Raw genomic sequence first — 26,552 nt, forward strand, 5'->3', positions numbered from 1 at the left:
TTTTTTTAAACCTTTTAATTTTGTATTGGGATATAGCTGATGAACAATGTTGTGATAGTTTTGGGTGAACATCGAATATCCAGGGAGTTTAAGTTGCCTTTCTAGATAGGCAGGAATCCTAAAATCTGGATCATGGATCAGCCTTTTTAGTGAGACACCACAAATATGCATGCCTAGTTTGCCCTTGTAGGACACAGCTGCTGGTTCTGATTGGCAATGGGAGAAAGGAGAAGACAGTGGTGAGCCTTCCTCAGTCTTCCAGGCTTTTTTTTTTTTAAGATTTATTTACTTTTTTAAAATTTTTGGTTGTCCTGAGTCGTCATTGCTGCACACAGGCTTTCTCTAGTTGCGGAGAGCAGGGGCTTCTCTTATCTCGAAGCATGGGCTCTAGGTGTGTGGGCTTCAGTAGCTGGGGCTCACGGGCTCTACAGTGAGGGCTCAGTAGGCACATGGGCTTGGTTGCTCCGTGGCATGTGGGATCCTCCCAGACCAGGGATCGAACCCATGTCCCCTGCATCGGCAGGCAGATTCTTAACCACTAGACCACCGAGGAAGCCCAGTCTTTCAGGCTTTGGACTGCAGGATTGAGTGCACCCAAAGAAACCACTGTCTTCCTGAAGTAGAATAGTGGACTAGGAATCAGGAAACTTGAATTCCCGTCCCGGCCCTTCTAACTCTCTCTGAGCTTGGGCCAGGCTCCCTAAAATCTACCAGACATCTATTAAATAGTACTGCTGGGGATACGGAGGTAAATAGGCACTACCTTGTTTGTCTCAAGTTTGAATAAAGCGTTTTTGTTTTGCTTAAGTATATAGCTTTTAGGCATATTTGTGAAATGTATTGACCCCCCTGAAGATTAATCAGAAAGCATGAATTTTAACAGTTCCTTTAGAATTATCAACAGTTTTGCTACAGAGATGACAGTGTTTATATACAGGTACTATATAATTCTATATAGTATATTAATCTGTTCTGGTGAATGATTTTAAAACTAATAGTTTATAATTATAACCAAGTTAGATCTTAAGTGTGGTGTTAGGATTATGAATTGAATGTAGGTTTGGGATTGGGATTCCAAGTGGAAGTGAGGAGGCAAGGCTTTCCAAGTTTAAGACAAGTTGCACTCTTCAGTTCAGTTCAGTCGCTCAGTCGTGTCTGACTCTTTGCCATCCCATGAATCGCAGCATGCCAGGCCTCCCTGTCCATCACCAACTCCCGGAGTTCACCCAAACTCATGTCCATCAAGTCAGTGATGCCATCCAGCCATCTCATCCTCTGTTGTCCCCTTCTCCTCCTGCCCCCAATGCCTCCCAGCATCAGAGTCTTTTCCAATGAGTCAACTCTTCGAATGAGGTGGCCAGAGTATTGGAGTTTCAGCTTTAGCATCAGTCCTTCCAATGAACACCCAGGACTGATCTTTAGAATGGACTGGTTGGATCTCCTTTGCAGTCCAAGGGACTCTCAAGAGTCTTCTCCAACACCACAGTTCAAAAGCATCAATTCTTCGCCGCTCAGCTTTCTTCACAGTCCAACTCTCACATCCATACATGACCACTCTTATCTGATGCAATTAGGGCTAGTAATTGGCTAGCTGAAAAAAAAGTAAATTAAAGCAGGGAATGATACAGATATTAGTTACCCGTAGACCTTAAGCATTTTATATTTTAACTTAAAACATAAACATCTTTTTGCCATTTTTTAACAGAACTCTTTTCTTGGAATGTGGATATCAGGCATCTGCAAACTACAGTGTAAGGGCAAAATCTCGTCTTGGCCTGCTGCCTGTTTCTGTAATAAAGTTTTATTGGAACACAGCCATGCTCACTTGTTTGAAAGTGAAAGTGAAGTCGCTCAGTCGTGTCTGACTCTTAGCGACCCCATGGATTGCAGCCTAACAGGCTCCTCCGTCCATGGGATTTTCCTGGCAAGAGTACTAGAGTGGGCTGCCATTGCCTTCTCCGAATGTGTCATTAGTTAAATTGATTAATAGAGTTCTGTGCAATAGTTTGCTGAGAGTTTAGGACAATAGTATATATAGGCAAATAGTGGATTAAAATAGAAAAGGAGACCAAGACCATATTTGTCAAATACACTGAAGGCCAAGCTTGTACTTAGCCCAGTAGGAAATGGAATTTTTTATTCTAAATAACGTGGGTCATATTTAAAAAAACGCAAATGGTTTAGGATATGGAATTGATGTGAGGAATGAGTGCAATGTGGTATGGTAGACATCACTTAGGGCACTAGTATTCATCTGTTAAAAACATCAATCCAGTTCTTCTTTGGATTATAATCTCAATTTTGAATTGAGAAAAATAAATGTTCTAGACTGAATGTGAATAAAATTAAATGGCTTCTCTAAAGGTAACAATGTATACTGTGCCCCTAAGAATCTGTTTCTTAAGCCCTGTTCCTCTCCTTGTTCCCGTTTGCCTCTGCTGTTGATTCTTCTTTTTGCCTTCCTCACCAGACATGCTGCAAAAAAGAAAAAGATGACATAGTTGTCACTGGAAAAGCAAGTGTTTACAGCGACAAGATGACTTCAACTAGTGGAATATGTCAGATAAGTCAGTAACCAGGCAGCGCCCAGATAACTCTGCCATTTAAAGTTGGCAAGCCAGGAATGGTTGGAAAGGGAGGGAAGAGAGAAGGCAGGTTGCTGACTGATGCCTGCAGTCCCACATGCAGATTTTAGCATAATAAAGCCATCGAAAAAAATCTTTTCTGTAGTTTTTGACTAAGTATGAGAAGTCAGCAAGGGTCTGACTCTTAATCCTAGTAAAACAAGCAGTTTGTGCCAAGAGAAATCTTAGAGTAGGCACTGTGAAGGAAGTGCTTTTGAAGTTTCCATTGCTTTGAGTAATATCATTTCATGATTTAGGTAACATCCCCAAGCAGAGGAGGGGCCCATCCTTAGGAATACAAAGCCCTGCAGAGAAGGAAAAGGTTGAGAAGGGTCCACCCTACCTCTTTTCCTTTGCACAAAGGACCTAGGTTTTTGTATACAACCTGCTTTTGTAGGCTGAGGACATTGTGCAATGCAGCATAATGAGATGGAAACCTGCATGACAAAAGTAAATAAGAGAAATGATTTGGGGGGGGAACACACGAAGAGAGCAAAACTTGAGCAACCGGTAAAATGTTAGCAGACCTTTTTTTTTTTTCAGCCAGTTTGAGTCTTTCCCTAAACAGGTAATAGAGTTATTATAGAACTATACAGAGTTTTTATGTAATTTTGAGCGGTTTAGAGCATCTAGAATGTATTTGTTCAGTTCATGAAATGAAAGAGGAATGCTGCTATGTCCCCACAGGTGCCCATTCCTCTCCTACCTTTTCCGATGGCTTTTTATCAGGTGCCATCACCTTGTGCATCATCTATATCTTAGTACATCTCCTACTGTGTTTTAATTATTTGTATGTATCCCTTCTCCATCAGACTGAGCTTCTTGAGGAGAGGGTTTCATCACAGTACCTTCACTCCATAGGTGCGCAATAAATTTGAATGAATGATCAAAAAATATAAAAACAAATGCATGAATGAAGAGACTGAGTTTCTCTGGTCAGACAGGTAATAAGCCCCAAGAGTCAGATATTGAACCCAGGTCTTCTGATTCCGAGAACCCCTGTCCCCTGCATTAGCAGGCAAATTCTTAACCACCAGGGAGGTCCCAAGTCTGTATGTTTTCAGTGACATGAAAGTGACCCCTGTGTGTGACTTGGATGTCTCCTTTCAGAGATAAATTCTGTCCTCTAATGAGAAAGCAGGCTATCGTTAATAATAATATCTCATATTTACGATACCTTAGAATTAGGAGGTATTTTGACTTATTGATCCTTACAAACCTATGAGATGGGTAGGTGGGTATTTGTATATCCATTTTGCAATAAAGGATCTAGTGCATGTTGAGTTCAGGTGATTTGCTTAATATAGCTGATATATGGCGAACTATGGAGAAGGCACTGGCACCCCCCTCCAGTACTCTTGCCTGGGAAGTCCCATGGATGGAGGAGCCTGGTAGGCTGCAGTCCATGGGGTCACAAAGAGTCGGACACAACTGAGTGACTTCACTTTCACTTTTCACTTTTCATGCATTGGAGAAGGAAATGGCAACCCACTCCAGTGTTCTTGCCTGCAGAATCCCAGGGACAGGAGCCTGGTAGGCTGCCATCTATGGGGTCGCACAGAGTCGGACACGACTGAAGTGACTTAGCAGCAGCATGGCGAACTAATGTCTACAGCTGAGAGCCTCTGCTGCCTAATCCAGGGCTGTCCCCACTGTTCTCACACTTTTCATAAAACACTGAGATCTTAACATAAATCATACTTAAGCATTCATGGTTAGCATGGTGGAAATGCGTCAAGACTGCAAAAGCATCCTATAAGAGGAGTTTGAAAGGGTGCATCTCCTGAGTGCATTATTCCAGGATGTGGCTTAGCCAACAACAAAAGGTATCAGAGAAGTGGAGTATAGTAACTGGGAGATCCACTCCCCATTGGACTTAGGCCCTGCTGTCATTGCATAACTAAAAGACCTTTTCAGTTTGTTTGTTCGACATATCAAATTTGAGCTGTCCTATTCGGACCAGGCAAATAAAAGCTTTTCTAAAGGCTTCTGTGAAGAATGGAGTTGTATACTTGATCTTCTTTGTAGAGAAAGGTGAGAGTGGGCAAGAGAAACAAGAGCTTCTATATTTGTCACTAAAACAGGATATGTAAAGCTCAGAAACCCCTCCTGCTGCTGCTTCCCGGCAAACTGTCTGGAGAAATCATGGGGGTTGGGGAAAGTAGCTAGCCCAGTGTTACACAGAAGCTGGGTCGAGAAGCAGATGTTACGGGCTCAGGTGACTAAAGAGTATATTAGCATCATTGGGACTTTCTTGACTGTCCAGGAGTAAAGACTCCAGGCTTCCATACTTCTACACTTCCACTGCAGGGGGTACAGGTTCAATCCCTGGTTGGGGAATAAGATCCTGCATGTCCTGTGGCCCCCAGAGTTAGTATCAGTTCAGTTCAGTTGTTGTTATGTCCGCCTCTTTGCGACCCCATGGACTGCAACATGCCAGGCTTCCCTGTCCATCACCAACTCCCAGAGCTTGCTCAAACTCATGTCCATTGAATCGGTGATGCCATCCAACCATCTCATCCTCTGTCATCCCCTTCTCCTCCTGCCTTCAGTCTTTTCAGAGTTAGTATAGGTGTTTACAAACAATATGCATATACTCTTTTCCCTTTAAAAAATTTTTACAAATGATAGTATACAGCATCCCATCTTTTTTCATCTCATAATATACCCTGGAGGTCATTCTCTATCAATATGTAAGAACTTCTTCATTGTTTATGGCTACAAAGCAGTCCATTCTATGGAAATAATTTACTTCATCAGTGCCCTGTCAATGAATGTTTAGCTTGTTTTTTCAGTATTTTTTGCTGTTAAGGACAGCCCTGCAACAAATAATTTTGTTCATATAACATTTCACATATGTGTCAGATTATCTGTAGAATAGATATTTAGAAGTGAAATTGTAAATAATCAGTGAGAGAGATGAGAAAGTATCATTTCCTTAAAAATATCTTGATTTAAGTAAAGGGCCAAGTATAAGCAGTCTCATCAAAATGATGTTGAACTGAGAACTTGCCAAAAGTCACATCACAATCCTTTTTCTAGTGTTATTCAGTGAAGTATTACTCAGGGTATTATTACATTGTAAAGGGAATGTTATACACTAAGGACAAAAGGGGACTGTCTCCTAGCTATTTTTACAAGTATTTGCCATGTAGAAGACTAGCTGTTTTTTACAGTCCATGTATGGACTGAAAGTGAAAAAAAAAGATAACTTAAGAGAACCTAATATCTGTCTGTTTATATGTGTTTTTTTTTCACTGGCTTCCCAGGTGTGTTTTGTTTGGGGTTTTTTTTTTTTTTTTTTTTTTGGCTGATTGTGGGATGAGTTATAACTTTGTAAAATGGGTGATACCATAAGAATCTCTTGCCTTTTAGAGGAGCTAGAGACCTCAAAGCAGACCAGAATTAAATCATCCCCTGCTACCTTCTGGACTAAACCCACTCGCCTTCTTCCCTCCCTTCCACACCTCCATCCTTCTTTCTCTAGGTGTCTTAAGCCATTTGCAAAATCTGCTCTGTAAATAGCAGGTTTCAGCTAGAGCCTCCATCCTCTTCATCGCTAAATTTCCGATAACCCCTGGGGCAGGAGGAGAAGGGGACAACAGAGGATGAGATGGTTGGATGGCATCACTGACTCGATGGACATGAGTTTGAGCAAGCTCCAGGAGTTGGTGATGGACAGGGAAGCCTGGCGCCCTGCAGTCCATGGGGTCACGAAGAGTCGGCTGAACCACTGAACTGAACTGAGAGGGTACTTAGTAACTACTTCCTGACTGGCGTTTGGGTAGATGTCAAAGTCATCTAATCTAGCTTCAGCTTTACTGCCCTCTCAAGGTGACATCTTCCTTTTACCTGCACAGTGTGACACACCCTCCAGCCCACCAGTATGTGTACTTGATATGATTCAGGAAGAAACAAAAGACCAAGTACATTGTCTTGCGGAGGAGTTTGTGTCTGTGTATGTTTAAGGAAAGGTACACACACACACACACATCAGGCTTCCCTGGTGGCTCAGACAGTAAAGAATCTGCCTACAATGCAGGAGACCTGGGTTTGATTCCTGGGTGGGGAAGATCCCCTAGAGAAGGGAATGGCAACCCACTCCCGTGTTCTTGCCTGGGAAATCCCATGGATAGAGCCTGGCAGGCTACAGTCCATGGGGTCACAAAGAATCCGGCAACTAACTTAGACTTAGCAACTAACACACACACACAATCCTTCTGGCTCCAGGTGCCATTGTTCGTGCTGCAGTTAAAAAATTGGAGCCGTATTTATTAAGCTACACACAAGTGGTAATTATGGATTTAGACTTGAGAAAGTGAAAGTGTTAGTCGCTTAGTCATGTCCGACTCTTTGTAACCTCATGGACTGTAGCCTGCCAGGTTCCTCTGTCCATGGAATTCTCCAGGCAAGAATACTGGAGTAGTTAGCCATTCCCTTCTCCAGGGGATCTTCCCCACCCAGGAATCAAACCCAGGTCTCCTGCATTGTAGGCAGATTGTTTCCCATCTAAGCCACCAGGAAAGCCTGATTTAGACATACTCAGTAGGAATAACCTACTTATTTTGAGTCTTCAACTCAAAATAAACGTGTATTTTTTGATTCCCGCAGATATCATCTTATGTGTATATAATCATAAAGATAAACATGAATATTAGATGAACACAAACAAGGTCAACTTATGATTTTAGAATAAAGAAACTTGTCTATGGGCCATGCTTTAAGTACTCATAAATTCTCTGTGGCATAGCTCTGATAATCTCTGTGGGATAGAAGATGACTGGGCTTACTTTTGGACTGTAACTCCTGTAGTAAGGTGAGAGGAGTATAGGCCCTAGCATGTAAGTTACCCAGATGGGTCCCATCTTTTCAAATATAAGCTTTTTTTAATGCCAGATTCCCAGGGGAAATTACTGCTAGGGAGTGCCAATGAGATGCCTCACTAGATTTCTTTCTGCCTGTTATTTGGACAACTTGTAAAACACCCACGAACTTTCTAGAAACTAACCATGAAAAGAGTTTTGTTTATTATGGCTTCAAAAATACCCAAGGTGTATGGTGCTGTGTTATAGCTTAGAATTAATGGGTAGAGTTAACTACCTCTTACCTATTCTTAAGAAACTTAGAATGTAGAAAATATAAGATGGGCCAAAACATCTTATAATGTACATATTTACATTTCAAAGTTGCACTTTGAACAATCTTTTTTCCTTCTCAAAATGCTAATGAAATGTCTTTAGAAATATAAAAGCAAGAGAAGCTATGTTGTCATGATTTACAATAAATATTTGATCTTTATCCCATTTCTGGCTCAGATTTAAAACCCTTGGAATTTCCTAAGTGGCTAGAGTTGGGTTTCCCTGGTGGCGCTAGTGGTAAAGAACCTACCTGCCAGTTCAGGAGACAAGAGACGGGTTCGATCCCTGAGTCCGGAAGATCCCCTGGAGAAGGAAATGGCAACCCACTCCAGTATTCTTGCCTAGAGAATTCCATGGACAGAGGATCCTGGCGGGCTACAATCCTTGGGGTTTCAAAGAGTCGGACACAAGTGAAATGACTTAAGCACCCATGAGCCACTCAAGCAAATTTTATAGAACTCAAGGAGAAGAGATTGTGGGAGCCTCTGATGTATAGCCAGTGGATCACAAACACAGGCTTGCAGTTGACATCTGAAGTGAAGGGCAGTCTTGTGGGACTTTCTGATCTGCATAATCTGATGCTATCTCTGAAAAGATAGAATTGAGTTGAGTTGTAGGACACCCCACTAGAGTTAGAGAATTGCTTGGCAGCAGGGAAACCACCCATTAAAATGTCTTTTATCATTAGAAAATAGAGATTAAAGAAACCTGAAACTTGGAGACATCTCAAAGACTATAAATGCAGATTGGAATCAAATTGAAGCAAATTACTGACCACCTGATTCAACATGGGTGAAGAACATCCTTCCCTGTGAAGTGCAGTGGATAGGGCTCACTGGCACACCCTGAACACTCCCAAAATGAGAACAACAAAGATTAGAAAGAAAAATTAGCTATGGAGTAGCTATGCGTGCGTGCTCAGTCGCAACCCAGTGGACCATAGCCCGCCAGGCTTCTCTGTCCAGGGGATTTCTCAGGCAAGAATACTTGAGTGAGTTGCCATGCCCTGCTCCAGGGGATCTTCCCGACCCAGGGGTCAAACCCGAGTCTCCTGCATCTCCTGCATTGCAGGCAGATTCTTTACCCGCTGAGCCACCTAGGAACCCAAGTGGGAAATGGACGAAGGACAAATCAAAGGATTGGAGGGGATTATACCTATGCCAAGTTTAGAAAGAACAGTAGATTGAGAAGTAACAGTAATGACTGTTGATCGAGGGCTCACTGTGCTTGGGCGCTGCACTGAGTTCATGTTTAAGGGCACGCTGCCACAAGGTAGGCAATACTCTCATTGCTGTCGTCATGGAAACTGAGTATCCTGCTGCCTCAGTGAGCTCTTCATAACAATCCCTATGAGGTAGGCTACTTCTATTACTTGATTTTAGAGCGGAGGCCAGAGATATTGAGTAATTCACCCAAGGGCCCGCAACCAGCAGGTACAGTTTTACCAGTTAGAGATTGAGTACAACTTCCTTGCATACTTGGAGAGCCGCCATAAAACAGAAAAAGAAAATATCTCTTCTGCCCACAACTTCCTCCTCATGTTTTTTATTGTTTATTTTTAGTGGTCTATTCAGGATCTCAAGCTGAACTCCCATTTTCAGACAAGCAGGAGCCGATGGTTAGGGACAGGCCCTGGGGTGCTTAGCTGGGAGCCAATCTTAATTTCATTAATCACGTTGGGAACTATTCCCACAGTGTGTGAAAGAAACTGCTGTCAAATTCCAGAGATGAGCCATTTTGTATTAAATTTAGTGTTAGCCCAGAAAGTTCCTTGATTATTAGGTGGTTCAGTTCGGGTCAGTCGCTCAGCCATGTCCGACTCTTTGTGACCCCATGTACTACGGCACGCCAGGCTTCCCTGTCCATCACCAACTACCAGAGCTTGCTCAAACTCAGGTCCATCAAGTCGGTGATGCATTCCAACCATCTCATCCTCTGTCGTCCCCTTCTCCTCCTGCCTTCAATCTTTCCCAGCAATCAAGGTCTTTTCCAGTGAGTCAGTTCTTCTTACCAAGTGGCCAAAGTATTGGAGTTTCAGCTTCAGCATCAGTCCTTCCAATGAATATTCAGGATTGATTTCCTTTAGGATGGACTGATTGGATCTCCTTGCAGTCCAAGGGACTCTCAAGAGTCTTCTCCAACACCACAGTTCAAAAGCATCAGTTCTTCAGTGCTCAGCCTTCTTTATGGTCCAACTCTCACATCCATATATGACTACTGGAAAAACCATAGCTTTGACTAGATGGACCATTGTCGGCAAAGTAATGTCTCTGCTTTTTAATGTGCTATCTAGGTTAGTCACAACTTTTCTTCCAAGGAGCAAGCGTCTCTTAATTTCATGGCTGCAGTCACCATCTGCAGTGATTTTGGAATCCAAGAAAATAGTCTGTCATTGTTTCCCTTGTTTTCTCATCTATTTGCCATGAAGTAATGAGACTGGATGCCATGGATTGGAATGAAAACTGACCTTGTCCAGTCCTGTGACCACTGCTGAGTTTTTTAAATTTGCTGGCATATTGAGTGCAGCACTTTGTCAACACCATATTAGGTGGTGCTATGTGTAAATTTTAAGTGAGACTGGACTACTTTTGTGTCCTTTTGGGATATCATAATAAAGAAATGCTTTATTTTGGTTCCTGGTTGAAGCTTAACTTTCTTTCTTTTTAGCTCCCTCGTTTAAATATATTGGGTTGGCAAAAAAGTTCATTCGGGTTTTTGAAACATCTTATGGAAAAACCCGAACAGAGTTTTCGGCCAATCCAGTACAATCCTGAGATTCTGTGCACTGTATCTATATTGTCTTGTGCTTGTGCTTATTCCCTTAGTTGTCTTTATAACCCCGTGGGCTGCAGCCCACCAGACTTCTCTGCCCATGGAATTTTCCAGGCAAGCATACTGGAGTGGGTTGTCATTTTCTTCTTCAGGGGATCTCGCCAACCCAGGGATAGAACCCGCATGCATCTCTTGCGTCTCCTGCATTGGCAGGCGGGTTCTTTACCTCTGAGCCACCTGGGAAGCCCTTATCTCTATTGTTTGTCTTTATAATTCAGAATTTTGGTTCTCAAATTTTATAGTATGTAAGAATTGCTGTATACTTGGACATATATCTAGATTCTGAGGCCCCATTCCCTAAGAGGAGATTTGAGAGTCTAGAGTGGAGTCCATAATTTTCATTTTTAGCCAAACTTCTTGAATAATTCTGATTCAGGCAGTCCTTAGACCACACTTTGAGAAACTCGTGAGTTAGGAGGGTAGTAATTAACATTTATTATTTTCTATGTATGTTATTAATGTGTCAGTCACTTTCATATGTATCTTTATATTTGGTGTTCAAAAAACAGTGAGATTTTATTATCCCAGACTTATGTGTATTATTTCCACAAAATTTTAGTAAACCTGTTCTTAGCTCCAAAGATGGCATGGTCTTGTGATAGTCAGTGTCTGACTCCAAGAACCAGGAGGGCTCTTGCTCTTGGTACTTTTGCTTCAGCAAGCTATCTCAGAATTTCTACTCTTTTCTTTCAAGCTGTAATAATTATAAAGGCACAGGTGGGCTATAATCCATACATTGCCTGAGAATACCTCAGATTGTTGAATCAGTGGTTGGGAGTGATCACTCTGTGACAACATTTACCATTTGAAAGTTCACACATAGGCATAATAATCAGAAGTGTTCTGGTATTTTAAAAGAGTAGAATAAATGGTGACATTTTTATGAGTTAGTTTTTTAAAGTTCTGTTTTTGACACTGAAAATATATAGTAGAACGGCATTTGGGACTTTTGTTAATTTCAGTGGGATGCTGAAATGTGGCCTGGAGCTCAGGCTATATGGAAATCCATTACTTAGAGCCACACAGAGGCAAAGCAGCCTACATTACCGCAGTTAACCGTTTTAACACAAGGCACAACTACTCTGGAGGTGGATAACAGCTAGAGTTAGCTCCTCCTCGACAACTTAATGGACGTGCCTGGTGACTCAGGCGGTAAAGAATCTGTCTACAATGCAGGAGACCCAGGTTCAATTCCTGAGTCAGGAAGATTTCCTGGAGAAGGGAATGGCTCCAGTAATACCCACTCCAATAATCACACCTGAAGGATTCCTTTAATCCGCTTTATTCTGAGTATAGAGAGTATACATTTCTTCCTCCCGATAGAAATAGGTCTGTATTTCTTTCCAAGCTCCCTAAAAACTACAACTTTGTTTCCTAATCTCAATCTTTCAGAATTGCCTCCAGAAACAGCTACCTTTGTTTTTTGTTTGTTTTGTTTCCCTTTGACTGGGGGTTGGGGCGGTGGGGGGGGCGGGGGGGCGGGTTCCTCCTTTCCTAGCCATGGATTGAACTCATGCCCCCTGCAGTGAAAGCATGAAGTCTTAAGCATTGGACCAACAGGGAAGTCCCTAACACCTTTATGTTAAGAGACAAGGACAGAAGAGTTGGGTGAAAGTCCAATGATAGGAGTAATAAAATGATCACTGGACTTGAGGTCAGAATCTGGATTCTAATTGCAGACTGCCACTAGACTGACTGCCACATGACCTTGACTAGTCAGTTAACCTCTTGTACCTCTATTTTCCAGCTATTAAAGCAAGTAGCCGTTCTTGTTTAACCCAGTCCTATCCTTCGCATACAGTTAGGTCTAGCAACATACTACACTGTGCTTGCTCAGCAGGAAAACCTGAGAACGTGCTGGAAAGAAAGTTTACTCTTGATTGGACCTAGACTCAGAAGCATTCAATCAACAAGTATTTATTGAATACCAAGGTAAATGGTATATTAGACTCCACATAGTCTAAAGTAGGCCTTACTATGCATTCCATGAACAAGATGTGAGTAGTTTTCTTCAGCCTTGTTATTGAGCACTCATAGAACATAACCCACAAAGTAATAATAATGCATTTATGTATGTTACATGGTCTTTTTCTCTCAGTATTTCTTGCCATTCATTACCTTATTTTAATGATACAAAAGCCCTGAAAAGGAACAAAACAGATTTTATCTCATTCCCCTGACTTTCAGATGAGATGCCTAACTCAGAGATCAAAAGTGATTGTCAGAGACTACCTAAGTGGTGCAGTGGTTAAGACTCTATGTTTCCAAAGCAGAGGCTGTCAGTTCAATCCCTGGCTGAGGAACTAAGATTCTGACATGTCATGAAGTATAACCCAAAAAAAAGAAGTAGGGTGATTTTGCCCCAAGGGGATATTTGGCAAAATCTGGAGATATTTTTGGATTGTCACAGCTGGGACAGTGCTTCTGTCACTTAGTGAGTAAAGGCTTGGAATACTGTTAAACTTCCTACAGTGCACAGGACAGCTCAAAAAGAGTTGTTCAGCCCCAAATGTCAATGAGGTCAAAACTGAGAAACTGACATTGGCGTTTTACCTCCAAAGAATACAGAGTGATGGAGTTGGATGAAGCAGAAATCCAGGTCTTGAACTCAAGTCTAGTATATTCTCCAATGCCCTTAGCATTAAAAACTGGAGTCACATAAATTCTGAATTTATTGCTAGTGTTTTGTGGAGTGAAAAGTGGGATTTGTCAAATATCATGGCTGAAGATTTCCATGTTTAGTACAGATTGTATAACCCAATAACAATCCACTGGGCACGTGCTGTCCAGGGAGCTTAGTCTACCTTCATCATATTTTTTACCTTACTGAGAAACTAACAAATTTGAGTAAGTTACCCAAATGCTATTGAAATCTGAACGCAGCCCCTTTAACAGGCTCTGCATAGTACCTACTGCCTATCGAAAGACTCATGAGACTTTTATGGGAAATGTCACCAAGATACTCAGAGAGAAAGTAGCAGAGCCAGGATTGAATCTTACCTGACTCATGCTCTTAACAATGTTCTGTGAGCTTAACTCCCTCCTACAGAAGTGGACATGTGACTTTAGAAGCTCTTACAATCCAAGGTAGTCCTTGTAGAGTATTCTTCAGTTTTGCCCCTCAAACCATTAAATAACCCAGAAATTAGAAGGTTTGTCTAATCCTTTGGAAGTTTTAACAGATGTCTTTCTGGATTTGGGGAAATTAAAGGATTATGGCCCATGGCTCTGTAAGGAATTTGTTTTTTTCCATCTGTGAACACCTCACAGAAAATTAGAGCAGAAAATATTATTAGGTAAGAACAAATAAAGGCCAGTTATTCTACACAGCAAAGTATTCTATTAAAGTCTAAATCTGGTCACATCCCTCCCCTGCTTATTACCCTAAATAGCTTCCAGCTGCCCTTGGAGTAAAATTCAGTCTGCTCCACATGACCTGTAAGGTCTTCTTCACTGTCCGCTTCTGCCTGTCTTCAGCCTCACTGGCTTCTCTTCCTCGTACTCAGGATGTTCCATTCATACTGACCTTGAATGACCTTGATTCTTTCTTGCCTCAGGGGTGCTATTCTCTGCCCATCTACCCATCTCCAGTAATTTTCAGTCTGCCTAAATGTTACCTTAAGAGGGCTTCTCTGTTCTCTCTTCTACCTCCCCTGCTTCGTCTAAGTTCCTTTACTGTTATTCTCCTGCCACAGCACCATGTGTACTTCCAACTATATACTTAAACACCTTTACTTAAATATTTAACGACAGTTTCCTCCTCTAGGGTAAGCTTTGCAAAAGGAAGAATCTTGTCTTTTGCACCTGGGTCCTTCTAAGTAGATATAAAACCTACCTGGGTTTTGTAAGAATTAAATAATTTGAGTGAATGAGTATTTTGCCCAGTGTTCTTCCAGGTGCGGTAAGGAGGTGTGAATTAGTGACTTGCCGTCTAAGAACTTTGCTGTGTGTATATGGTGTTTTTTATCGTGTATTTTAGGAACTGTAAGTCAAATGTTCCATAAGAGAAGATTGCTAAAGATATCCAATAAAAAGCAATTTCTTCTGTCAGGAATTCAAGGAAAACCTCGTATATATTTTAACTTTATCCTACTTCTGGCTTCCCCTTGTGGCTCAGCTGGTAAAGAATCCACCTGCAATGCGGGAGGCCAGAGTTTGATCCCTGGGTTGGGAAGATCCCTTGGAGAAGGGAAAGGCTACCCACTCCGGTATTCTGGCCTGGAGAATTCCATGGGCTGTATAGTCTGTGGGGTTGCAAAAAGTCATACACGACTAAGCGATTTTCACTTCACTTCACTTACTTCTGACACATTTTAAGTGAACTATAAATGTTAAATAAATAATGATAGGATTTTCACATATTCAGAAGATGGGACGGGGACTACTGAGCCAAAAAAGTGTACAGCTATCAAAGTACTAAATTCACGAAGAGTGAATGGATGACTTTCAGTGGAATATCTGAATGTGAAGAGGATTAAATTGGGGTAAGGCTGGGAAGGAAATCTGTAACAGAGACATAAATAAATGCCAGTGAAAGTGAAAGCCACTCAGTCGTGTCTGACTCTTGGGGTCCCCATGGACTATACAGTCCATGGGATTCTCCAGGCCAGAATACTGGAGTGGGTACCCTTTCCCTTCTCCAAGGGATCTTCCCAACCCAGAGATCAAACCCAGGTCTCGGCATTGCAGGTGGATTCTTTACCAGCTGAACCACAAGGGAAGCCCAGGAATACTGGAGTGGGTAGCCTATCCCTTCTCTAGTGTTTCTTTCCAACTGAGGAATTGAACCAGGGTCTCCTGCATTGCAGGTGGATTCTTTACCAGCTGAGTTATCTGAGAAGCCCCAAATGCCAGGTAGTGGACATAAAATAAATGATGAGAAGGGTGAGGTGAAGATACTTCTGTGTTTCTTTGCAGACAGATTAGTTCGTGGGAGTAAAACCTAAAATGCAAATCACGGTTTGAGAAATACATGCAAATGGTATCTGGATACTGCTTTCACTGGAACTACTGGTTCTGTTATCGACACCATCACCAAAAAGTAGCAAAATGCAGCTCCTATGAAACACCTCCTATGCTTGGTTTGGCTGGGAAGAGAGTGTTTGCATCCTTATATTTCTGAAATGGAAACATCCTGAGGGGTGTTATAACAGTTGTTACAGAATTTGGTTATTACTGAATAGCTGCATCTGGTGACTTCAGAAGTCCTTCCAGGCTTTTTTTGGGGGGGGTGGGGGGCATGCTGTGTGGTACAAGGATCTTAGTTCTCCAACCAGGGATTGAACCCGTGTCCCCTGCAGTGGAAGCATGGAGTCTTAACCACTGGACCACCATGGAAGCCCTAAAGCCCTTCCAATTCTTAGTGAGATTTCTGTGACCCACAAAGTGAGAGGCGGGGCACTTGGTTTTATTTTGAGGTGGTCTGCCAATAGATGAAGAGATGGCTCATTCATCTCTTTCTAGGTCTACTTGTTGAAGCCAGACTTCTCTCCTTAGCTGAGTCAGGAGGCTAAGCATCCAAGAGGAACTTGTTAAATGTCTGCAGTTGATGAAGATGAGGACTTGGAGAAACACTCCATTCAACTGTTTCTCTTACATTTTCTCAACAGTGTTCTATCAGGTGATGACTAAAACAGACAGATTGAAAGAACATTAAAAAAAAAAAAATTGGGATATTTGAGACCTAGTCTCAGTTGGATAATGAGGAAAGGCACATTGTGATATGAATGGTCTGAGGTATTAGAACTAGACCTTGTAAGAGGAGGAAGATTTGTTGCATTTAGAGATTGTAAGGATGGGCCTGGCAGACGAGAGAAACAATGTCAGTGAAGACACCAGACAGCAAAGTGTGGTAAGAGTAGAAACTGGGCTAATTAGACTTGTTCGGCTGAAACACAAAGTACCTGTAGGCAGAAAGGTAGGTTGAGGCCTTTATTTTAAAGATCTATGATCTTAGAACCAGGAGGTTAATATTTCAGTGGAGAGGTTGGTAGGCAGTGGAATGTTGGGGACAGATAAGTAGAGCCATGCTTTAGGTAGATTGATTTGTCATTGATGTATCACATAGGATGAACAGAGGGCATAAGTACCATGAGTAAAACCCATGTTTGTAAGACAGTGTGAAAACCAGAAGCAGGCTGAGTGAATCTTCTAATTTATTTGAATTAGGAAAAGTGATCAAAATTTGACACTGAATAAATAGTAAGGCAGATTTAACAGAGAATAATCCCTGGCCTAGGAGTGAGGATACATAAGTTCCTGCCAGGGTCTTCCACAACTTTCTAGAATGACATTGAACATGTTGCTTAAACTTTCCATGCCTTGGGCTTCCGTGGTGGCTGAGCAGTAAAGAATCTGCCTGCCAATACAGGAGAAGCAGGTTTGATCCCTGGGTCAGGAAGATTCCATTCCCCTGGGAAGGAAATGGCAGCCCACTCCAGTATTCTTGCTTGGGAAATCCCATGAACAGAGGAGCCTGGTGGGCTACAGTCCATAGGGGTGGCAAAGAGTTAGACACGACTGAGTGACTAATACTTCCACTTTTCACTTCCTGTGCCTTGGTTCCTCTGAAACAAGAAGAGATACTGTGAGGATTTGTTGTTGTTATTCAGTCAGTCAGTAAGTCGTGTCCGAATCTTTGTGACCCTATGGACTGCAGCATGCCAGGCTTCCCTGTCCGTCACTGTCTCCTGGGTTTTGCTTCAGCATCAGTCTTTCCAGTGAATATTCAGGGTTGATTTCCTATAGGATTGACTAGTTTGATCTCCTTGCTATCCAAGGATCTCTCAAGAGTCTTCTCCAACACCACAGTTCGAAAGCATCAATTCTTTGGCACTCAGCCTTCTTTAGGGTCCAACTCTCACATCTGTCCATGACCACTGGAAAAACCATAGCTTTGGCTATATGGACCTTTGTCAGCAAATAATGTCTCTGCTTGTTAAGGTGCTGTCTAGTTTTGTCATAGCTTTCCCTCCAAGGAGCAAACATCTTTTAATTTTGTGGCTGCAGTCATCATCTGCAGTGATTTTAGAGCCCAGGAAAATACAATCTGCCACTGTTCCCATTTTTTTCCCCATATATTTGCCATGAAGTGATGTGACTGGATGCCATGATCTTAGCTCTTTGAATGTTGAGTTTTAAGCCAGCTTTTTCACTCTCCCCTGTCACCTTCATCAAGTGGCTCTAGTTCCTCTTTACTTTCTGCCATTAAGGTGTTATCATCTGCATTGGGTATGTAAAAAATTAAGTTTGTCCTTAGCATGCTTTCCCTTCAAAATGATAAGCCTCTGTTATTATATACCTGTATAATTTGTCTTGTAATCAGTTCTTCCAGGACCAGCAGGCTTCTCATCTCCTTTGCTCAGCCTGAGCAGATTAACCATTGTTGAGTGGAGATATAGAAAGATAAAGATAGAAGGGGGTGAATCACCTGGAAGTAAAGCCTTTCTTATCTTATTCTGATTAGAATCAAATCATGGGTTTGCGTTCTGTCTTATCCATAGATTGTTAGAATGATATTCACAGGGCAGCTCCTGAGTGGTCATTCTTAGCTAAGAACTTCAGTATAAAAGATCTACTCCTGCTAATTCATAGCTCTTTTGTTCTTCTAAAAACTTTCAGTCTGTGTAGCCTTTCTTGTTTGCCTAGATCATTGTGTGTGTGCTTAGTCGCTCCGTTGTGTCTGACTATTTGCAACCCCAAGGACTGTAGCCTGCCTCTGTTCATGGGGATTCTCCAGGTGAGAATACTAAAGTGGGTTGCCATGCCCTCCTCCAGGGGATCTTCCCAACCCAGGGATTGAACCCAGGTCTCCCGTATTGCAGGACAATTCTTTACCATCTGAACCACCAGGGAATTGGCCACTCATAAATGGAGGCCCTTTAAGTTTTAAGTGTAACCGTTTGAAGTAGTTTTCCCCTTTGTCTCTGTCCACTGGTTACTATTGATGCATCCGATTAGTCTGATGCATGAGTGGTATAGCCACATAGACTTTGGTATCTCTCTAGTGTGTAGAGTGTAGTTTGGTTTCTTTCCACAAATAGTGCTTTCAATGAATCCTACAACAGACTTACCATCTTTGCTATTGTTACTTCTTATGTTCCCTTAAGATTGTTTTTACTGAGACCCTGTTCAAGGGAGTGCATGGTAGCCAGACTTAGATCACAAAATGGCTTAGGCCTAAAGTGGCTTCTCTTAAATCAAAAGGCTAAACCTGCTTCTTTTCCTCAGGGACCTCCTATGCTGCAGCAAAGAGCCAGTTTTGTCTCTATGATGGATCTGTTTCTTTGACTTTAACTTTTGTTTTGTGTTGCTTTTGTTATTATGTTGTTAGTTGCTCAGTTGCCTCTGACTCTTTGCAACCCCAAGGACTGTGGCTGTCAATGGGATTCTCCAGGCAAGAATATTGGAGTGGGTTGCCATGCCCTTCTCCTGGGGATCTTCCTGACTCAGGGATCGAACCCTGGTCTCCTGCACTGCAAGTGGATTCTCTGAGGGAGTGGGAAGCCCTTTGTTATTATAACGACCTGCCTTGGGGAAGACTGCACCTCTGCTGGAAAAGACTGATACATCACCTCTGGAGGTTGGCCATTCCAGGAGATAATGGTCTTTACTTCTTCAACTCCTACCTGTCTCTGTCCTACAAAGAACCTGGCATCCAGACCCAGACAACAAGGTTATTTTGAGACATTAGTCTGCTGTCTTTGTCAGCCAGCTTTCCTAATAGAATCGTATTCCTTGCCTCAATCTTCTGGTTAATTGGCCTGTCCAGCAGTGAGCAGACCGAGCTTGGACTCAGTAACACCTACACTATCTGTTTACAGTAGAGCTCACTTTGGTATTATCAACAAAGCCACAAACTTAGAAGAGAAAATGGTAGCTTTAGGTTTTAAAGTATAAAATCTAAGTTTTCTTTCTTTCATTTTCATTTTTTATATTTTTAGTGGTAAGGGCTTCCCTGGTGGCTTAAATGGTAAAGAATCTGCTTACAATTCAGGAGACCCAGGTTTAATCCCTGGGTGGGAAAGAAGGCAAAGATCCCCTGGAGAAGGAAATGGCAACCCACTCCACTATTCTTGGGTTTTCCTGGCGGCTCAGATGGTAAAGAATCGCCTGCAATGCAGGAGACCTGGGCTCAATCCCTGAGCTGGGAAGATCCCTGGAGGAGGGCATGGCAACCCACTCCACTATTCTTGCCTAGAGAATCTCATGGACAGAGGAGCCTGGCGGGCTTTAGTCCATAGGGTTTGCAAAGAGTCAGACATGACTGAGTGACTAACACAGTGTTGGTGGTGGGGTTTTGGAAATTATTCTCCGGCGTTCTTTCTTTATAAAGCTACAATTATAGCACGTGCCCTATCCCCTCCCATCACCTGCCAAATTTAATCTGGGCAGAACTCTGAGATTTTAAGGTCTTTACCATTTCCTTTTTCTTATTGGCCTGACTTATTTTCTTACTGTCTCATCTTCCTAAACTGTTATTTAATACATTGATACGGCAGAAGTCTGGGAGTCAAAAATTTTTGCCAGTTCTGGCTAGAACCTGTGTATAAACTTAAGATTTACTCACGCCTAATACTCTTTGTAAATGAAATTAGTTTAAGTATCCTTATGATTACTGCACTCCAAGAAGGATACAGGCCAAGGAAAGAGAGTTAAAATATCCAAAGCATGGTGTAGTTATATTCAAACAGTTATGACCACATTTCTGTCGGTCATTTTGGAGTAAAAATGTGAGGCCAGGGCCTAGAGTATGAGTGAAACAACATCATGGCCATCAAGGAAAAGGGCCTTCCCTATTTATAGTCATCAAATTGTATTTCCCTTCCCTAGAAACCACTGCATTTTTTTTCTAAACAACTTTAGTATATTGGCCTGAAACGTCAGGTTATGCAGAGGCACCAAGGCCTGATTTGTTACTGCATTATATCAAGATCTCTCCTTTATTCCTACATTCCTTTACCACTTCCTGCAAACAGCATAAGTGCAGGATTCATAAAAGATCGTGTTAGTTACTCAGTCGTGTCCAAGCCCTTGCGACCCCACGGACTATAGCCCTCCAGGCTCCTTTGTCCATGGAATTCTCCAAGCAAGAATACTGGAGTGGAGAGCCTTTTCCTTCTCCAGGGGATCTTCCCAACCCAGGGTTCCAACCCAGATCTCCTGCATTACAGGCAGGTTCTTTATCATCTGAGCCATGTATAGGAAAATTTCAAAGTTCACCTATAGAGACACTTGAAACAAACCCAGAGTCATTCCTCAGAATATCTGTGACCCTATACAGGTCATGAAAAGGCAGGATTAGTCCAATTAAACTTGTTGCATAATCACATGAACATAGTCCATACGCAGGAATCCTTGTTTATGGTAGTGTATTGTCTTTGATGTTGAATTTCCCCTGTCTGTGCTTGCCAAAAGCTTGTATCATCAGTCATAACTATTGATTCCAGAAAGCAGAAGAGTGACTAGATAGAGTTCCCTTTGTTAAATGTTTTTACAAATCTAAAAAAGAACATGACCCTAATCATTTTAAGAATAAAAGCTTTCTTCCTTATCATGAAAGTCAGGAAAGACTGGTGGCAGTCTCCAAAAGAATTATCTGAGGCTCCGGATTACATCTGACTGAGCTGGAGGAGAAGCAACCCTATGGCAGATGTGTGACCACTTCTGTGTAGTCTTTTGTGGGATCTAATCGTAGGCCCCTATGGACTATTGTTTCTCATTCACCATTGTGAAATACCAGGAAAATAAAAGAGGATTTAAAGTTTAAGGTCAGTGCTAAGACACAGAATGGGCATCAGAATTTAACCTGCTCACTAGTTCCCTATCTTCTCTCTATAAATTGATATATATTTTGCTAGAGATGATAGATTTTGCAAAAGAGATTCTGGCCCTCTCAGCTTTACAATGCGTGTGTTTGGGGGAAGTGTTGGCAGGAACAGAGGAAGTTTCTTTTTGATGATTCTCAAAAGTACACTGAGAAGGAATTAGATCCTTGAATCCAAGGAAGTTTTGAAACCTATTTTTATAAAGATGGCACCATACTTATTAAATGGGGAAAAGGGGACGGTAGAAAATGCAAAACTATATGGGATTCAATGCTGTTGTTCTTCAGTCATGTCTGACTCTTTGTGATGCCATGGACTGCAGCACACCAGGCTTCCCTGTCCTTCACCATCTCTCAGGGCTTACTCAAATTCATGTCCATTGAGTCGGTGATGCCGTCCAACCATTTGTCCTCTGTCGTCCCCTTCTCCTCCTGCCTTCAGTCTTTCCCAGCATCAGGTTATTCAGTATAGGATGTGTCATTCATTCTAATAGTATTCCAAGCAATACAAGCAAGTTGGTATACAGCCAACCTCAAGTACCCAGCTGAACATGAATGTTCCCTGGAAACTGAATAGTGTAAAGCCTTCCAAAGAAATAAGCTTCTCACCTATTTTTATATGAACTAAGTTTCATAGAAATTCACACTTGATATTTTTCTCTCACCAATTTCTAGACCATTTCTGATCTATTTTCTTAAAGAGCAAAGAAGTTTTCTATGCTAGACGAAAGAACTTTTATGAACCATCCACATGTGTTGATAGTCATTTTGTGGCCTTGGGAGAGAGGATAGGCAGAAAGGGCTTGAAAGTGGTCTTAGTTAGCTAGAATACTCTGCAAGAGAGAAGCTAACAGAAAGCTGACTTTTACCTAGGATTCTACTATAATAAATCCATTGTGGGCTTTCCTGGTAGCTCAGTGGTAAAGGGTCCACTTGCCAATGCAGCAGACGGGGATTTGGGGAAGATCTCACATGCCATGGAGCATCCAAGCCCTTGAGCCACAACTCCTGAAGCCCACATGCCCTGGAGCCTGTGCTCCACAATGAGAAGCCTGAGTAGCAGAGCTAGAGAATAGCCCCTTCTCTCCACAGCTGGAGAAAAGCCTGCACAGCAACAAACCCCCAGCACAGCCAAAAATAAATAAATTCATTAAATTATTTAAAAAAAAAAAATCTGTTGTGAGAGTTTGCTGGTGGTTCGGTAGTTAGGATTCAGTGCTTCCACGGTTGGAGGCCTGGATTCAGTCCCTGGTCGGGGAATTAAGATCCTGTGAGTCACATGGTGAGGTTAAAAAAAATTAAAATTAAGGTTAAAAGGAAAAAAAAAAAGAAATTAATTGTCTATTGACCGTGGGAGGAAATAGATTCAGTTCCTGCTCTGTTCTCTAGTATATTTCAGTGTGAAATGTATCCTACAAGGTGATACTTCAAAACAGGTGCATAACTTGAAAGACATTCTTAGGATTTGGACGTCGAGAATACTGGTACATATTCTCTATTCTATATGGACATACAGAACACTGATACATCTGAAGAGATTTGATTAAGTACTCATTAAATGGGCGTCTCTGATTGGTAATGCGATGCCTGGACAATTAGGAACCCGTGGGTCTTCAAAAGAAACCCGGTGAAAGGGAGAATATGTAAAAGTTCGTGAGGAAAATCAAGGGTATAAATCTTAATCAGTTTCTGATGCTATGTTCTTACTTTTTAAATTGTCCTTTACAGTTCATCTTATGCCCCAAACTGAGTGGTGACTGTTCAGTTTCCCCTTCTAACTTCAGCCTTGAAGCTCCATGAGGAAGGAGTCTACGTCTGCTTCATCTCTGTATGTCCCTCAGTCGCTGATGCCAGAAGGCACACCACAAACATTCGTGTGTTCTCTCTTGTTGATTATTTTTGTGTGTATTCTTTTTTTTTTTTAACCATTCACTATAAATAAACCTTTGTGGACAAAAATCTTATTAGGTATCTGTTTGTACCTCTAATCTAGTCCCCTTATGGCAATGGTATTAACAATACCAGCTTGTTGAGTTCTCTCATGATGAAGCAATACAGTATCTGGCATGAAAGTTATTTAAATTCATAGTTGAATTTTGATTATCTGTAACGGATGTTTTGCCATTTCCTTTGCTGGAACCTATTTTTTCAGCTTGCTATCATAGAATCATGGGATAGAAGTTGAAGAGGGGGAAATAAATGGTGGAGTATTTGTGCTTTGGTATCTAAAGCGTGCCTCTTTTCAGCCTCTTAGTAACCCTGCCATATTCCCCTCTTTCCTTCACAGCACTAATCACCACATGAAACTGTTCTGTTTACTGTGTCTCCATCCTGTGTTTTGTTTGTCTTATTCACTGTTGAATTATTAGCACTTAGCTCAGAGTTTGGCGAAAGCTGGATAAATATTTATTGATTGGATTAATAAAAGAGGCACACAGGCTCATGAACGTGAACACCTACTTGGGATTTCTAAAGAACTCTTTCCTCCACAAATTGGCATTCAGGGACACATCAAGAGGATCCCACCACCTCCCTCTCTACTCTCTTCACCTTCCCACTCCCCACCCCAGCTACCAGAATTTTTGCTCTTTGGATAACATCTTGGATGGACTTTTGCAATAAAACCATTAAGGGGTAGTAAACATAGAGACAAGACTGAACGTGCAGTTGTCTAGACTTAATTTAATAGAGAATATCTAATTTATGCCTTTTCCCCCCGCCATGTTCCCAGGTCTAATGCCCTGCTGATATTGACAGTGTATCAAATTCTGAACACACTGCTTGCCTAGGGCAGCAGTAGACCTTTCCTTCTAATTTAAATTAGCTGAAGGCTGGTGGTCCCATATGTGAGAGTGTATTCGTAATATCCTGACTGAACACAGGCCATCCAATTAGGTGAATTATCTTGAAACTCTTGCTTTTTATCTACCGACATTTGTGATCAGAAAGGCTGTTAAATTTCATCCATGGCATCAATTTTATACAAATTATTTCCTGCCACCCAAAGAAGCTACTTTTCTTCTCCTTATCTCATATTTAAGTTTGAACATACATTGAATGTATCTAGAAGAGCATTGATTCTTCAGAATAAGAGTTAGGTTTCTGATATTGTATATCTGATTCACTTTGTATTGTATTGTATAGCAGAAACTAACATGACATTGTAAATCAACTATACTTCAATAAAAATGAATTTAAAAAAAAAAGAGGTTTCTGAAACCCTATGTACAAATTCCTTCTGCCACAGTTTCCAGAGGACATCCCTGTTGGTGCAGTTACTCCTCTCTGTGTCTGTAGATAATTAAAAAATAATTCTGAGTAAAATGTTAGGGGAGCATATATTTATTGGCTGAAATCCCATGTAGACTAAATATTTATCAAGAAACAAGATTTGGGGAATTCCCTGGCAGTCCAGAAACCGGGACTCTGTACTTCCAGGGCAGGGGACACAGATTCCATCCCTGGTCAGGGAACTAAGATTCCACGTGCCACACAGTGTGGCCAAAAGAGAAAAAAAGACAAGATGAAACATTGTGAAGATTAAAAAAAAAAAAATCAAGATTTTGTATTTTTAATTATTGTATATAATTCTTTTTCTTAAAAGAATCTTCTGCTGACTCAACTTTTCCTGGGAAAATGGGCCATTCCCACATCATGGGGATGAACATGGATATGAGTGGTGGAGACAACAGTACCATGCCACCTCACCATCACCCGACCACTTCATCTGACCACTCCCATGATCACATGATGATGATGATGGTAAGTGCCGAAGGAAAGGCAGCCCGGGCCCTTTCCCACCCACCTGGGTCATAGAAATAATCAAATTTTAGGACTGAAAGATGATTATGTTTGTTGTTTTTGTTCAGTCACTAAGTTGTGTCCAACTCTTTGCAACCCTGTGGACTGTAGCACGCCAGGCTTCCCTGTCTTTCAGTATTTCCCAGAGTTTGCTCAAACTCACGTCCATTGAGTTGGTGATGCCATCCAACCATCTCATCCTCTGTGTACCCTTCTCCTCCTGCCCTCAATCTGTCCCAACATCAGGGTCATTTTCAATGAGTCGGCTGTTCGCATCAGATAGCCAAAGTATTGGAGCTTCAGTTTTAGCATCAGTCCTTCCAATGAATATTCAGGGTTGATTTCCTTTAGGACTGACTGGTTTGACCTCCATGCAGTCTAAGGGATCTCAAGAGTCTTCTCCAACACTACAGTTCAAAAGCATCAATTGTCCGGTGCTCAGCCTTCTTTATGGTCCAACTCTTACATCCATACATGACTATTGGAAAGACCATAGCTTTGACTGTATGGACTTTTGTCGGCAAAGTGATGTCTCTGCTTTTTAATACACTGTCTTGGTTTGTCATAGCATTTTTTTTTTCAAGGTTAAAGATCAATTTACCGATGAGGAAAAACTAAGGCAGACCTAGAGAAGTCAAGTGATTTGCCCAAGATTATGTGGCAGGTTAATTTCAGGGCTATACCAGAACCGATATTTCTATGGTTCTTTCTTCAGTATGTCTTCCTTTCAAAATTGACCCTTTTCTTGATTAATTTCTTTATGCTTCGTGTAGACAAGAAAAAAGATGAAAGTTGACAGTGAGGGCAAAGGAGAGTACATGGGGAGAAGTGCCTGTGTTAGTGATACGAAAATGAGGAGAAAGTTTTCCTCTTAAGTGAATGCTTCTTATTACCCAGAACTGCTGCTTATAAGTGTTCTAAGCTTCTTGACCTGAGATTCTCATGTAGAAACTTCGATTGTTTCTAACTAACATGTTTTGGTTTCCTGGCAGCCTATGACCTTCTACTTTGGCTTTAAGAACGTGGAACTATTGTTTTCTGGTTTGGTGATCAATACGGCTGGAGGTGAGTAAGCCATCAGGTGCTATTTGAAGGTGACACTCACATGAGAGACAGTGGCAAAGAATCTGGAAACCCAGCGCCTCTTCCTGCCAGAGTTACTGAGTCGTGAGGGTTGCAATTGTAGCCGTCTGGTTTCCTATTTCCTACCTGGAAGGTAAGGATACACAATGACTATTTAGGTCCTACTGCAAACCTCTCTTAAATAACGTGTGTATGTTTTAGAGTTTCTGAAACATAATTTAGATACAGGCCAGAGTCTTTTGCAGACCA

General features: G+C 41.7%; 1 protein-coding gene and 1 long non-coding RNA gene across 6 annotated transcripts in view; one reads left to right on the forward strand and one right to left on the reverse strand.

Moving 5' to 3' along the window:
* SLC31A1 (solute carrier family 31 member 1) overlaps positions 1 to 26,552 on the forward strand; it is a 34,188-nt gene that overhangs the window by 1,905 nt on the left and 5,731 nt on the right. For 2 of the 5 annotated variants that reach the window (XM_086316039.1, XM_086316042.1), the window contains exons 2-3: positions 25,024 to 25,181; positions 26,213 to 26,285. In XM_086316039.1, the coding sequence (XP_086172165.1) occupies positions 25,056 to 25,181; positions 26,213 to 26,285 (199 nt within the window). In that variant the 5' untranslated portion in view covers positions 25,024 to 25,055. Of the gene's footprint in view, positions 1 to 12,439; positions 12,527 to 16,057; positions 16,215 to 23,147; positions 23,248 to 25,023; positions 25,182 to 26,212; positions 26,286 to 26,552 lie in introns of those variants that run through there. The other 3 variants (XM_086316043.1, XM_086316044.1, XM_086316041.1) reach the window with 3 other exon arrangements.
* Positions 871 to 26,431, reverse strand: LOC147367828 (uncharacterized). The gene is made up of 3 exons (XR_015132156.1): positions 26,326 to 26,431; positions 2,968 to 3,061; positions 871 to 2,475 (listed from the first exon to the last, which is right to left on the reverse strand). It is a non-coding gene; the product is annotated as an uncharacterized LOC147367828 (long non-coding RNA).

Source organism: Bos grunniens, chromosome 8 (assembly GCF_055505025.1).
Source record: "Bos grunniens cultivar Pamir isolate PY7600 chromosome 8, Bosgru_T2T1.0, whole genome shotgun sequence".
Taxonomy (NCBI): Eukaryota; Metazoa; Chordata; class Mammalia; order Artiodactyla; family Bovidae; genus Bos; species Bos grunniens.